The 15,025-nt window shown below is 30.2% G+C and overlaps 2 protein-coding genes across 4 annotated transcripts in view; both read right to left on the reverse strand.

Moving 5' to 3' along the window:
- Positions 1 to 15,025, reverse strand: part of LOC107450540 (acid-sensing ion channel 2-like) — a 65,780-nt gene that overhangs the window by 39,862 nt on the left and 10,893 nt on the right. The gene's annotated exons all lie outside the window — the stretch shown is intronic.
- On the reverse strand, positions 2,410 to 14,427 carry LOC107446868 (uncharacterized). 3 transcript variants are annotated; one of them, XM_016061649.3, is made up of 4 exons: positions 14,140 to 14,427; positions 12,844 to 12,964; positions 10,488 to 11,285; positions 2,410 to 3,447 (listed from the first exon to the last, which is right to left on the reverse strand). In XM_016061649.3, the coding sequence occupies exons 2-4, from the start codon at positions 12,898 to 12,900 to the stop codon at positions 2,455 to 2,457; spliced, it is 1,848 nt and encodes a 615-aa protein (XP_015917135.2). In that variant the 5' UTR covers positions 12,901 to 12,964; positions 14,140 to 14,427; the 3' UTR covers positions 2,410 to 2,454. The 3 variants fall into 3 exon arrangements, with proteins under 3 accessions (XP_015917135.2, XP_015917143.2, XP_015917128.2); XM_016061657.3 differs by having other exon boundaries at positions 14,090 to 14,209; XM_016061642.3 differs by having other exon boundaries at positions 13,968 to 14,209.

The raw sequence follows: 15,025 nt of genomic DNA on the forward strand, positions 1-15,025 counted from the left end.
TTTTTATCTGCTACAGAACAGATTAATTGGAAACTCGACTTTCCCTTCTCAGCTCTAATTTGCAGCTGCTTAAATTAGACATTTGAAAAAAAAAAGAAATATTGCAATTTAATTCATCTATCAAGTTTTTAGTTTTCATAACTGACGCATTTCCGAATTTAATGCTGATCAAAAAAATTACGATCACAATTCCTCAAAACGAATATGTGGGTGATTCTTTTTAAACATGACAATTGGACCAAAAAATTTCTTCAAATTTAAAGTCTTCAAAGTAATCTAACATTTTTTTTACACTTCTTTAGTTACACTTATTAATATCTTACAGATAGCAGTGTAGTTTATTGACATTTGCTCGAGAGAAAAATAAAATAGAAATTCGCCAAATCTTGAATGCCAGGAAAATGACATATTAGCTTAGAAGTTAAAAAAACAGTTATTTTAAGTTAATAGTAAGTAACTCAACTTAAGCTTTATGTTAGATGGACCATAAATTACTTAAATTAATTATTTTTATCCGCTGTAGAAATAATCAAAAAAAATTTTTGTAGCTGATATGTACAGAATAAAATTGTGTATAATAATCAATCATTAAATAAATAAATAACTTTGATTACATCCAATCATACATAAAATTGGTATTAGGTTAATATTTCCTTTCCCTCCTTACAGTATTAGCAGGCAAAAAAATTTCTGGTAACACTTCAATGTCCTGTCATTCATAAGCCAGGATAATGAAAAATTCGTCACTTTATAGCATATAACTTTACTTTAATATTTTGGCCTAAGACGTTTATATTCTGCAGAAAAAAACAGGATTTCTAAAAATAACTCAGAAAAATCTATGTAGTTTATGATATTAATAATTTCAAGAAGCCAGAAAAATGACAACACAAAAACCTACTCACCTTGAAAAAATTTTTGAAATAGATTTTAACCCTTTATATCACCGTGTTGCATATCTGCAACATACACAAAAAGCCTATGTCTTTCCCCCAACAAATTTTGAAGGACGATTTCGGCGATTGTCTGCCAAAACCAGTGCGTCAAGATGAAATTGGGCACTGGCCTAATTGGGCTAACAAAAGAATCAGATGCAAATACCCAAAATCCAAAGATTTACACAAACTATTTGTGAGAAAAGTGGTGTAGGACTTTGTTGCAACAAAAGTAACAACTGTTTTAAAAATTTTCATATGAATTAAAATTTTTGAATCTTTCAATCTTAGTGCCATTTTTCACAATGTTGCAGGAATGCAAAAAGCACTTTTTTGTCATTTTGCTTAATATTGCAGAAATGCAACAATCAAATTTTTTCCAATATTTATTTTATTTTATGTTGTAAATTTTTTTTATTATTTTTTACATGCTTAGAATGATGTATGAGTAATTTTTATCAAAATCAGAGATGTTGAGATATAAAGGGTTAAACCAGAAAATTGGTTCTTTATTCATGCAACTAGACATGCTCAGATAGGAGGGTATCTAATCAATCTATTAACATAAGATATTGATTGATGGCTCTATCTATTTTGGTTATAAACCACGAAATAAAAGTAGCCTAGAAAATGACAGATTTTCTTGGGACAAACAAATTACTTTAAACGAAGTTTTTGTAAATAATACCCTCTGCGTTTATTCTAGAAATGCTTACACCAGTTGAGATAAAAAAAATTAGATATTGAAAAATTTATTGGAAGTTTTGAAGCTAGTTATTATTGGAGATATTGTTGGGACATAACAAAAACATGAAATTTTGAAGTTCAATTAAATTTTTTAACTATACAAAACAGTCAATGCTATGCAAAGTCATTTTAAAATGCTAACAGCAATGCTATTTATTAATATTTTTTTAAAAAAGTTCTTTTAGAATTATAGTATTAGATCTTGGAGCAAGGGACAGTGAATTGTCATATTTCTTCAGAATCACCTAATATATATATATATTTCTATTCTAAATCGCTCTAAAAAATTAACTACACATTTTGTGTATTTAAAGACAATTTGTTTTAATTTTGCCTCTTCGTTTAAATTAAAAGAGGGGGGGAAAACGTAATCCTCAGAGATATTACATAAGCTTCCTGAAGCAGGAGGAGCAATTCAATTCCATTAGTCTGATTGGTAAAACATGTCTGTCTTGCTTTTGACTGAGGAAGAATAAAGTTTGGATAAAACGAAAGCGCTGCGAAAAAAAGTGGGGAAAGGGGGAAACTCAAGAAGCTATTCTTCATTTTAGTCGCTAATTGGCTAAAAAAAGTCGCCGATTTTACGCAACTCACTGTAAATTAGTTGTTTTTACTCATATTTCTACTAAAATAGTCGCCCTAGTTAATATTGCTTTAAAACAGTCGATTTAGTCGCCAAAGGCAGCCCTATATTCATAACAACAACAAAGTTTAATATCCAGAGTACTGTTACATACAGAAATTTCTTTTTATTAGAATGTCGTATTACAGCTCAAGAGAAATAACAAAGTTGATAAAGAAATTTATTTATCCTTAAACGATTTAGGGTTTGAGAACACTTAGCCCACCACACATGTGATTCAGGCATTGTAGATGCGCCATACTCCTCGAGGTCATCGTGTTCCCCGTAATCAGTGATATAACCCTCATCATCCTCATCTTCCAGATAAGCCCAAAATTCAGCATCTTTACACATATTATCAATATCCCTATCTAATTTCTCGATGCACAAATCTATCCTGTTCATATCAAAACGTTTTAATGGAGTTTCATCAACAGGAAATGAATCAAAAAAATCTCTGAAATACTGAAGGGAGGATCTTCGTAACAACAAAAAACTTTTTATCTTACCGTGCCCTTGAATACCACTGGTTCTACACCCAAATTTTTCAATAGGTGTAATAGCATCTACCATCAAAAATCCAATTTTTTTCTTCTCTTCGTCGAAGAAATGCAATTGGTATTTATGGCATAATGCTCTTAGAAGGTCTGCTGTACAGCTCCTTGTAATATACATTAAAGTAGTAGAAATTTTTTCTAAAGCATTGAAATTTTTTCTGTCATGCATATTATAACCATAAAAATTAGCAATACTATAACCATGCAAATTAATAAGACGTTCTAATTCTTGTATGAAATGCATTAAATATTCTTCTGAATTCTGTTTTCCACAGTCAAAGTTATCAATATCCAAAAGAAATCGAGATATAAACTGACTTACTTCTTTTAAGTCATGAGTTCTATTCTCTAGGGACATCAGGATAAATTTATTTATGTTATATTCAGGCTTTTCAGTATGAATTATGTCTTTAAGACGATTCATAATTAAATCACTATTTAAAGATTTTTTATTCGTATCAATATCAGAATTAAGTTTATTTATAGAGCTAAGCAATTCACAAAACTCCCAGGCATTGTTACTACTCTTAGTGTCTTTCAAGTACTGCAGGAGTCTCTCTTTTCTTGACATATAATAAAAAGGCACCTAAAACGAAACAAAAAATAGTATAAAAATAATGACTGTCTAAATCTTGGCCAAGGTCTAAATTACAGATTTTCTTCGTTGGAGTGGTGTTTTGAAATTTTGTGAAAAATATTTAAGTTAAAAATTGAAAAACTTATTTCGAGGAAATAAATAATTTCTTCGCAATTTAAGCATGTCAAAAATTAGTTTCTCAAGATTTGATGGCTATAAAAATAGCTTTGTTTTTAAATAAAATATTTTGAAATTTTCGTTTGTTGCAAGATATTTCACATAAGAACTCGCACCCCTGCTAAACTTTTCCCGTAGCCCTGTGGGTACGCGTACCGAACTTTGGGAAACACCATACCTTAGACACCTTAATAAACTATGTTTACTGATCGAAAACAAAACTAATTAAATATAATAATAAAAGCTTAAATAGAAAATTTCTTCGCTGGCTTTTGTGCCAATAATTAGATAAATTATTATCCTATTGCGGTCTTTAACGTCATAACGGAAACTGGTAGGAAAACGACATCCACAGCCTGGTCGGTAGGGCGCTGGGCCCATATCCAAGAGGTCGTGGGTTCGATCCTCGCCGGCCAGTTCAAAATTACAGGTCTACGGAGTTGAACATTAGTAGTCGTAAACCCATGAAATTGGGTCGGCTGTGAAACAGTTCTCCAACCAGTATTTTTCTTTTCAGTCTCGCTTTCAGGCCTGGTCTGAAGAACTTTAGAGGAATCTTTAGGAGGGAAGTAGCCCTGGCATCCTTTTAGAAAGTGATTGTATTTACAATGCGAACTAAACGAGAATTGAATACTGCCCTTAAACGGGAAAAATCTTTGGCCCTAAAAATTATGAGGATTTGTATTTTATAGTACCTAGGAAAGAAAAAGTACCTTCATTGGTAGTTTTTCCTTTCTGAAGAATTCTTTGAGGTACTTCAGAATCAGTCCCTGCTATATATTTCATTAGAAAAAGCGATTCATGAAATGAAACGGTGACCGCAGCAACATTTTACAAATATATTGCAAATGTTTCTACCCATGGCTAATTAAAAATGCTACTAAATTCCCTATTTTGCTTCTTCTGGTTAGGGATAAATCTCATATCAATTTGAAACCGAGCAAGTTTTGTTCATCAAAACAAATTCTCTGGTTTAGCTTTCCACCTAATTCATGGAAATCTCCCGTTAGATCTGGAAAGCAAAAGAATTGTAAAACAATATGCCGAGAGAATTTTACATTCATTTTTAAATAAGATTTTGAGGCATCAACTGATGAAGTTCAAATGCTTTTATGAAGTGCGATATTTTTCCATTCGATGTAGAAAACGTTGACAACAAATGCAGGCAAAACAAACACCAAGAGTTAATGAGCAAGGCAGCTTATCAACAAAACACATGCTTCGAGAATAACATGCACTATTTCTTCAGAAGCTTGAGAAGGAAATCTCACAAGTTATGTTGCAAATTTTTAAAGGAACGTTGACAGAAAAGTTTAATTTCCCAAATATCCAATGTCCTGTGCTTTTCTCAATATGGAAGAATTTATTTCAGAAAGAACATTTGGTTAATCAAATTTTGGCACTGAAGCTGATACAACTAACTTTGATAATGAAAGTATCTTGAAAACTGATTTTGATATAAGTCCTCTTGAGGCATTGTTAGTTGCAAAAACAATTGGTTCCATAAGTAAATGGTAAGTACTGCTGAAGACCCACTAGATATAAGTCAATGAGAGATGGATTTTACTCAAACTTCGAAACTCCTTTTTCTCATTTATTATCCAGTGAGGAATTCTAGCAATGGTACTGGAAAATCAAAAGAAATTTCGAAGATACATTTACATTGGCCAAACATTTGGAAAAAAGAGGAAGGTTAAATCAAAAGAAATAAATTACTTTTTTGCATTAGCTTAAGAAAAAGATCTAAAATTTAAAGAGATTGAAAGAGCTTAAAAAAAAGTTAAAGCAGAAAGTATGACGAAGAGAAAAAAAAATAATTAAAAAGATTTAAAAAAAACTTTAAAAATATGGGGAAAAGATTAAACAAAAAAGTGTTTTTATTATTATAATAATAATAAAAACATCATCTGATTACACAATAATAAACATTCATGATTTAGAACGGACTATTAAACTCTGAGAAAAAAATGAAAAACAATTTTTTTTAATTCTGTATTCAACCATATTTTACTTTCCATTCCATGACTGAAAAAAAAAACATTTTCCACGTTAACTGTGGTTGAATGCGGTTATATTCCAAGAAAAAACTTGTTTTCAGACATTTGTATGACCTATGAATTCCTAAAGAGCTTCAGAAACTCTCAAAATTTAGTGTTCATTCACTGGAAAATTTAGTGTTTATTCACTGGTAAGAACTTTTCCTTCACTTGCTTATCTTACTACTTATTATTCAAACCACCAAAAGTTTAAAACAATATTATGTAAGTTATCTAAAAAAATTTCACGTAATTTGCATTTAATAACAAATATGTCGACGCCATCAACTAGAATTACAAATTTGGAAATTTTTATGATTTTTTTAAAGGCAAACTAAGCTTAAGTGTTCCTTTACTGGTAAGTTTACTTTATAAGATGTTGAGAAATTTGCGATAATGTGAGAGATGCTTATCTTGACTACGTATTTCTATTAATATTTATAAAATATATATTCAAGAAATTGATAAATATTTTATTCCAAATCTATTTATACGTATGTATATTTTTGAAATTGTATCAGTTATTAAGGAAAAAAAACTATAAAATAAAAAATAATCACATTAAATAAGCACAATCTGGTGTATAATCATATTCTATCAGAAGCATGCTTTTATAAAACTAGACATTCGTTGAATAAAATGCTTTTTATTTAATAAAATGTTTTATTTAAATTTCTTTACTAAATTGCAAATAGATTTTTAGAGGAATAAAAAAGAAACATCGTATTTTATAGTTTAAAAAAAATAAAAAGATTAGCAAACGATTATTAGCGAAAAAAATATGAATGAAATTTTACGCTACGCGTGCTAAGACAAGTTCTTCCTAAGTTTATCTCATTTTAATATAAATCACCCCATTTAATTATTTCTTCATTGTCGCCAAATTATTTTTTTAAAAATAATTAATTTTTCTCATTTTCTAATAAATAAAAACAGTTGAAACTTTTAGATTTTTCAATTGAAAAATATGTAGATTAATATGGTATAAAAAAATCTATACCTAATAAGTTAAAATTTTTTCATCTTCAATTTAATTAAATAATAAAAAATAATAATTATTAAAAATTATTTTTTTCATGAAATTATCTTTGGGTAAATGAGTTTTATGAGTGGGAGCAAATTTTTTTTGAATTGCTTCACTAGTTTTTTAAAATATGACTGAAAACGCAAAAAACGAAATTAACATTAAAGGGTCCAAACTTTGAATCGCTCTCCTAACCAAACTATGGGGACCATATTTCCTAGATTGCGGCTACCCCCTATATTTTGAAGATAAGGAATCCAAATATGTAAAAAATATGTATATATATATTTGTGTGTGTGTTTATTCAGAGAAAGTACGTTTTTGTGTCTGATTTCGTAACTTAATTAATAGTTAGCACTAATTAATTGGGATATTTGAGGTCACCCTCAAGAATCATTAAGATTGACACTTTGTTCGTGAAAATCCGATCATTGGAACAAAAAATATTCAGGCTAATTCGTTTTTTTTTTTTTCTGCGGACTGTACATAAGTTAAAAATAAATGAATTGAAATAAATAATATAAATAAGTTCAAATAAGCTGAATTATAAATTACTTCGAAATGAAAATTTAGAAAAACTGCAACAAACGTTGAAAATGGTTATTAAAGAACCATATTTCTTTATTAAAGAATATAATTATTTTAATCGGAAACGGGTGATGACAATTACTAATGCTTGTCGTTTTCATAATTCATTCATTATATTGGTGTTAGAAATATTATATTTTATTTTAAAAAATGCCATTTATTTAGAAATAATTTCCTAAAGTAACCGAAAGATTAAATAAATTATGATAGATTATATATAGATTGTATCTAAATATAATCTGAGGTTTCAATACTCATCATTAGCTATAAAAAAGTATTAACTCGCGGAACCACTGTAGCTTTTCCGAGGTACCATAAGGTTCTGTGGAACGCCATTTTGGAACCTCTATCTCAGACATTGGACTTTAGGGAGCAGAAGCTGATTGTTACAGTTAGGTGGTCAGCTGTCTGTGGCTGTAAAAAATACTCACTATCAGAACTCCTGTAAATCTTTACGGAATAATAGGGTTATGTGGAACACTATTTGGGAACCTCTGTCTTAGACCTTGGACTCTAGGGTGCAGAAGCTGATTGTTACAGTTGGGTGGTCAGCCGTCTGTGGCTGTAAGAAGTACTCACTATCAGAACTCCTGTAAATCTTTACGAAACCCTAAGGTTTCGTGGATCACCGTTTGAAATCTACTGTCCTAGGTAATGCTAAATTTTTTTTTTCAGTTTTAATGCCTTTTTATTGTTGTTATATTTGTATAAAAATACAATTTTATTAAAAATATTTTTTTGTTATAAAATTGATCTTTATATTAAAAATATTAATACAATCAATAATTAATAATAAGGATATTAGTAAAAACTTAAACGGTAAATTCACAAATAATAACGTAAAAAATTCAAAATGTATGACGCGAAATAAATTAATAAATAATTTAAATTACGTTTTCAATTTGATAAAAAAACTTTTTAATAATCAAAATAAGCTTAATTAAAAATAATAGACTCAAAATCTGTACAACCAATTCTTTTAAATCGATCTATATTAGCCCGGGGTACCCATTTCTCCAAGGCTGGTGGGGAAATTCCGTACCTCCACTGCCCAATTAAATTTTCGTTTTAAGAAGACAACAAAAATGCATTGATAAAAACATATACCGACACATTTCTTTTTATTAAAATTAATTTTTTTTACTAATTTACAAAGCTATGAAAATTTAATATTTCATCGTTTGTCAATTTGAACTTTATTTTCAAATGACAAACTACAGTACTGAAAAACAATTATATGGAGTGGTATGACATAGGACTGATCTCCTCCATAAAGAGATTTTAAAAATTGCCTCATCCCACCCCTTAAAAAAATTTTAAAAATATATATATTTTCTGTGTAACATAATTACTGGTTATACACTTATATTTATAATTGAAATCATTAAGATGTGAATTGAATATTCAAAATTTTTTTTTTTCCTTTTAAAAGTCCTCTTTTTCTAAAAATGACTTAGGTTACTTGCCCCTCTTCTTAACCCCCATCACTCTGTTAATACCCATTAATGTTAGAGGATAAGATAATACTGAAAAGAATCGATTCGTGTCACAAAACAGATCTCTTAATGTTAAAAGATATAAAATCGCTCAAATGAGTCGAACAACCAGCTCAAAGAATCATTTAAATACTGTAATGTTAAAGTATAAAAAATCGACACAAAAATCAACTCTTTGGCCAATATTAATGCTAAGAGATAGGATGCATTCGAAAGATCGATTCATTTGGCTTAATGATTCATTTAATGCTAAGAGAAGCATACAGTTCATTGAATCATTAATGCGATTCTCAACTTTTTTTTCTCCCTATTTCAGTTTGTCTTCATCCAATCAGAGGTTCGCATTCATATTTCAATTTATTATCCAATCAGCGTAACAATTTCATTTTCTGTAGATTTCGCTTCTTGGTTTTGAATAAACGATAACATGGAACTCCGATTTGCTTTATTTTCACAGAAGTTTAAAATTTGATAACAGATTTCAATGGAGAAAAATACGAAATAATACTAAAGTACTAAAAAGTAATACCTGTGCTTTACAGCTTTAAATTCTTTTTATTAAAAAGGAAGAAACGCAACTGTCGAAAAAAGCTTTTCAGTTGTCGTTGCCATCATTAAAATAACTGTATATCAATAGAGTTAATTTTGTAAATGGAAAAAAAAGGGTAATGCAATAGTAATAGTACTTTCCGTAATACAAAGTTATTGTTTCGTCTCGGCCTATAAATTCAATATTTTACTTTTGATAAAATAATGTTTAAAGATATAATTTTCAATGCTTAAAACTCAATTAAAATGTAAATCATCCCCAAGATAAATGATTAATTTAATAGTACTTTTTCGATAATTGTTTATCAACCAAACCTTTTATTTATTGACAACTAATGGTTAGCTTAATTGAAAAAATTGCTGTAATAATTATTTTACAATCTGGGACTAAGTTGAAAAACTGATTATAACTACGTGGCACTATGTTTTCGCTGGCAGGCTTCAGGGCCACCTACTCTGTGTGAATTATTTGGTTCCCTACTGAACCCCGCAAATCAAATGTCTTAAGATTTTTCTAGGGGGAAAAACGGATTATTAATTTTATATTAGTATTAGTTTTGTTAGATAAAGTGTAGTTCGTTCACCAGGAGTTGACACTTGTTGCTCCATCATCTCCTCGGACGAAGAGTTTATTTCAGAGCGGGAGTAAGAGGGAAAAACATCTCCGCGCTTAAAATTGAGACAACCGTTAATGCACGCCAAACACTAACAGTGAATTCTTTTTAAGTCACTTCCTTCGCTTTATCATCTGCTATTATACCTTTCGTTACTCTATCTAATTAAATATATTTTAAATTCAAAAACGGCTGTGTGCCCAGCAAAATGTTTTAAAAAGGACAAATTATTCACTCAAAAAGAGAGAAATATCATCAGATTTATGAAATATTTAATGTTATAATGTAATAAAAAATGTACATAAAGATTGCGAAATAAATATTTTTGTCATACGGTCGCCAAAATAACAACTTTTTTCAGGATTGTTCACATCCTTCTCTCAAAAATAGCGATCGTCGCGTGATGAAGGCGGAGCCAAGTGCCAACTCCTGGTGAACGAACTATCAAGACAAAAATGCTGTATAGAGAGGCTACCGAGGGGCTTTACAGAAGGTAAAGCTTGACTAACCCTGTAAACGGTATGTCAGTGTTCAAGAACATTGTTACAAAAAAGTTCATATTTACCTTGTCCAAAAAATAGTAGCAATCTCTAAACTGCTGCAAATAAAACTCTTCACAATCAGAATTATCTCTGTCAATAGCAAGTGAAAATCTTCGTGCCAATAAACATTTCTCTATAATAGATTTTGAGGCACAGTTCAGTAGTAACAACCTAGTTGAAATTAGTGAAACAGCATCAGACATTAAAGCTTCCATTTCTCTATTATGATCATTAGAGTGATTACCTTCCTCAAAAATTACATGGGGCACTATTGAATACAGATAAGAGATTGAAGACAGACATCCATCATTTAACATATTTTGCTCTAAATGATCAAATAATCTAGCTTCAACCATTTTTAAAGCTCCTTGGGTATCTAAAAACTCATCAGGAATTAGCGTATTTGCAATTCTAAAAAAGCATTCAACATCACTTATAAAAGATTTTAAGTATTCTTTTGAACTCTGGCTCTTGGGATTCAAGAAATTAACCATATCAATACTAAAGAGAAGTGAAATAAGCTGCTGACGTGTCTCATTAGAGTTATTTCTAAGTGCTTTTAAGATCGTATCAATTAGAATATATTCAGGCTTATCTTTATGAATGATTTCTTTTAGCTCACAGATAATTGAATGAGCTTCTAACTCATCTTTGTTCAGGGTAATTTCTACGGGAGGGTGAAGAGAGATACAATCAGATTCTTGAGTGACTTCTTTAGCGTTTATGAGAATACCACAGAATTTATGGGCTCTGTGGCTTTCCTTGATAACTTCTAAGGTCTTCTGAAAGTTATCCTTAAGTCGCACATGAGAAAAACATACCTGTATAGAATAAAATTATAATTAAGACCTGGTAATACTTGCCAATGAAAAGTTTAATGACATTTTTTGCCCTGAATTATCCGAGGTTGATTTATTGCATTAAATTAGCTGTAAAATTTAAACCAAAGTTACACCATCAGAACATGAGAAAAACATGCCTATATAGAATAAAATTATATTAAGATCTGGTAATACTTGTCAATGAAAAGTTTTGCCCTGAATTATCCGAGGAAGATTTATTGCATTAAATTAGCTGTAAAATTTAAACCAAAGTTGCACCTTCAGAACATGATAAAAACATGCCTATATAGAATAAAATTATAATTAAGATAAGACCTGGTAATACTTGTCAATGAAAAGTTTAATGGCATTTTTTCCCCTGAATTATCCGAGGAAGATTTATTGCATTAAATTAGCTGTAAAATTTAAACCAAAGTTACACCTTCAGAGCATGAGAAAAACATGCCTATATAGAATAAAATTATAATTAAGACCTGGTAATGCTTGTCAATGAAAAGTTTAATGACATTTTTTCCCCTGAATTATCCGAGGAAGCTTTATTGCATTAAATTAGCTGTAAAATTTAAACCAAAGTTACACCTTCGGAACATGAGAAAAACATGCCTATATAGAATAAAACTGTTAAATTTAAACCTAAGTTACACCTTTCAGAACATGAGAAAAACATGCCTATATAGAATAAAATTGTAATTAAGACCTGGTAATACTTGTCAATGAAAAGTTTAATGATATTTTTTGCCACGAGGAGGATTTATTGCATTAAAAGAGCTGTAAAATTTAAACCAAAGTTACACCTTCAGGAAAAGTTGAGATTTGTGTAACGTTATTTTAAGTCTATAAATGTTCATATTTCGTTATTATGGTAATTAAATTATGAATTACGAGAATGAATTCTTTCTTTATGCGCCTTTATATTTGAAAGTGCAATTACATTAACTCCATTTATAAAACGCCATTACAATTTAGAAAGCTCCGTTACATTGAAGAAAACATTTTAACACTAAATAGAGCCGCCACCTCTTACATCAGAAAGCTTCCACACGGTTTCTTGCAAGTAGTCTGCGCAGAGTACTTAAAAAGCCAATTACTTGTGCGCATGAACCCAAATTCTATTTTAAAAATACTTGAGAGAAATTTATCATATATATCTTAGAACTGAATCTATAGTGGTTGACAAGTAAATAAAACAAACCAATTATATTCATAAATGAAAAAAAAAAAATTTGACATATATTTGCTACCACTTTCTAATTTTTATTAGATTTCATATTAAATTGTTCTTTCTCTACTTGGTTTGCTTTCATAGTGGTCTGATCAGACTACCTACAAAAAACCTTGTGGAGGCTTTCAGTTATAGAAGGCGTTGATAGACCACCTTTACGTTGAATTCCATTTCTCATACATCGAGATGGGCCGGGAATTTTTTTCCCCTCCCTTTTATGTGCTTAAGTTAGGTCCATCTTGAGCAGATTCATTATCGTTACTAGGTTTACTAGTGCAAAGATCCTAAATTACTTAACAGTAGAAATCTACTTACTCTGTTGTTCCAAAAATGCCATTTAGGGAGAATTTGCAGAATGGCCTGACGATACATCGTATATAATTTCAGATAAATTTTCCACACAAATTTTTCACTAAACCAAGTATACACTAGTTTTCTAAATAGAAAAAAGATTTATTAGTAAGCAAACACTATGCAGAAATTACACGACTTTATAGCCTTACCTTATTAATTTGTAAAGTAAACTCTCGATGAACCAGATTATCCCGAATGATCTCAGAAAAAGTTGTTCATAAATAAAATTGCTACAATTTACGCCTACCTTGAATTACATTATGACAAATTATACGTGACGAATTGGCGCAGAAACATTTTAACTAATAATCTTTAAATGCATTTTAGACAAAGTATTTTTTTATACGTTCCAATTAATCAAGAAAATTGTGTTAATAAAAGTGCAGGGAAGGCAGGGTTAGTCTGGTTGATAAGGCACTGAACCTATGTCCAAGAGTTCAAACCCTGCCAGCCGAAGACTCCCCGTGTAGTAAATGGTGACTGATGTACGGTAAATCTGTCGAGTCACAAAGTTCTCCATGTTCCCAAAACAAATTATACCTCTGGGGGTACTGATCCAGGAGTTTCCTTGTCTTCTGGATTGGTCAAAATTACAAAGGCTATGGAGTTGAACATTAGTAGTCGTAAACCCAAAATTGAGTCGACTGTTCATTCAGTCGACTGTTCAAGCATTATTAAATCTTAAATTTTGTTAATTATTATATCTTATTTAAATTTCGTTGTGTAAAAATAAATTTTATTTTAAGCTCTTGAAAAAAAGACATTTTTGCTAAATTCAATTTTATGAAATTAACAATTAATTATCTTTTAAAAGTTAATTTACTAAAGTTTATTTTAATAAAATATCATTTTAGAACCAGATTCGGAGCATGTTAAGAAAAATAAAATTAGTAATCATAAATCATTTTAAGAATTAATATAAAATCATCAATGCTACAATTAAAATATACTCCGAGTTGATTTTCAACACTACTTTTTTATATGACAATAATCATTTACATTTTCAAAGTAAAATCAGTAGATAAATTATTAAAATATTTATGATTATACAAAAGATATATAAGGCAAAAATAATTTAATAATACCTGGAGTGGAGGGAATTAAAAATAAATATGTGCACGTGGAGGAATACAAACTTATTGCGTTTTCCATTACTTGTTAGATCAAATTTAGAAAAGCATTATTATTCATTAAAATTTTAAATTACCTAGGCAATTATTAAGGAAGAATTTAAAAAAATAAATTAAAGCAATTTACATTTTGGCGGCCCCTGAAATCGCCGGTGGATCCACCGCTCACGACCAACAGCGTGTTCACGTACAGCTCTACTACAAATTGTTGATTGGTCTAACACGTTGCTGCGTCATGCTTTAGTTGTAACTGGTGTTCAACGCTTGCATACGTCAGAGGGGGAGAAGCAGGCCCGTCGCCAACGGGGGGGTGAGAGGGGTGTCTCACCCCCCAGCGATATCACCAAGATTTAAACGGATTTCAATGTTATCTGAGTTTCGTCCATTTCGAGATCCCAGCTGGTTGCTCCTTCACCGGGTTGCGTATTTACAAAGACTCAATGATACAGAGCACTTGGCGCGATATTAGGGATTGTCGCCAGATTTGTGGTAAACCCACACATCCTCTTTCGATTGTTGTAACCCCGTACAGAATGCGTTGTTGTGTTTACATTTCAATTTAAGGTTAAGGAATCGTGAAAATGTGTACAATATTTCAACAGCAGTTTATAAATTTTTATCGTCTTTCGAAATGAAATCGACGAATTGTGATTAGCATAACAATACTTTAGTATCGAGCTGTAACAAAACGATTTGAGAGAATTATAATACTTCAGCTCAGAACGAATTTTTTTAATAAGATGAGATTAAAGTGTTTGATTGCTTGAAAAAAAAGCATAGATGTTTTAATTTTAAAAATCTGTATGGAGATATTTCTAATATAGCATTTTTGAGATCGCCACTGTGTTTCTACTGCTTACACTGTTGTAGTAAATTGAATATATATTATACAAATATTCAAACTGCTGATTAATGATAAACACTATTGTTATTTTTAAAAAATTGTTACCCTAATAGACGTTATTATAAGAAATTGGATATATGATATACTATCGGTACTTTTGAAAAAAAAA

The sequence above is a fragment of the Parasteatoda tepidariorum genome, chromosome 7, assembly GCF_043381705.1.
Source record: "Parasteatoda tepidariorum isolate YZ-2023 chromosome 7, CAS_Ptep_4.0, whole genome shotgun sequence".
In the NCBI taxonomy this organism is placed as follows: Eukaryota; Metazoa; Arthropoda; class Arachnida; order Araneae; family Theridiidae; genus Parasteatoda; species Parasteatoda tepidariorum.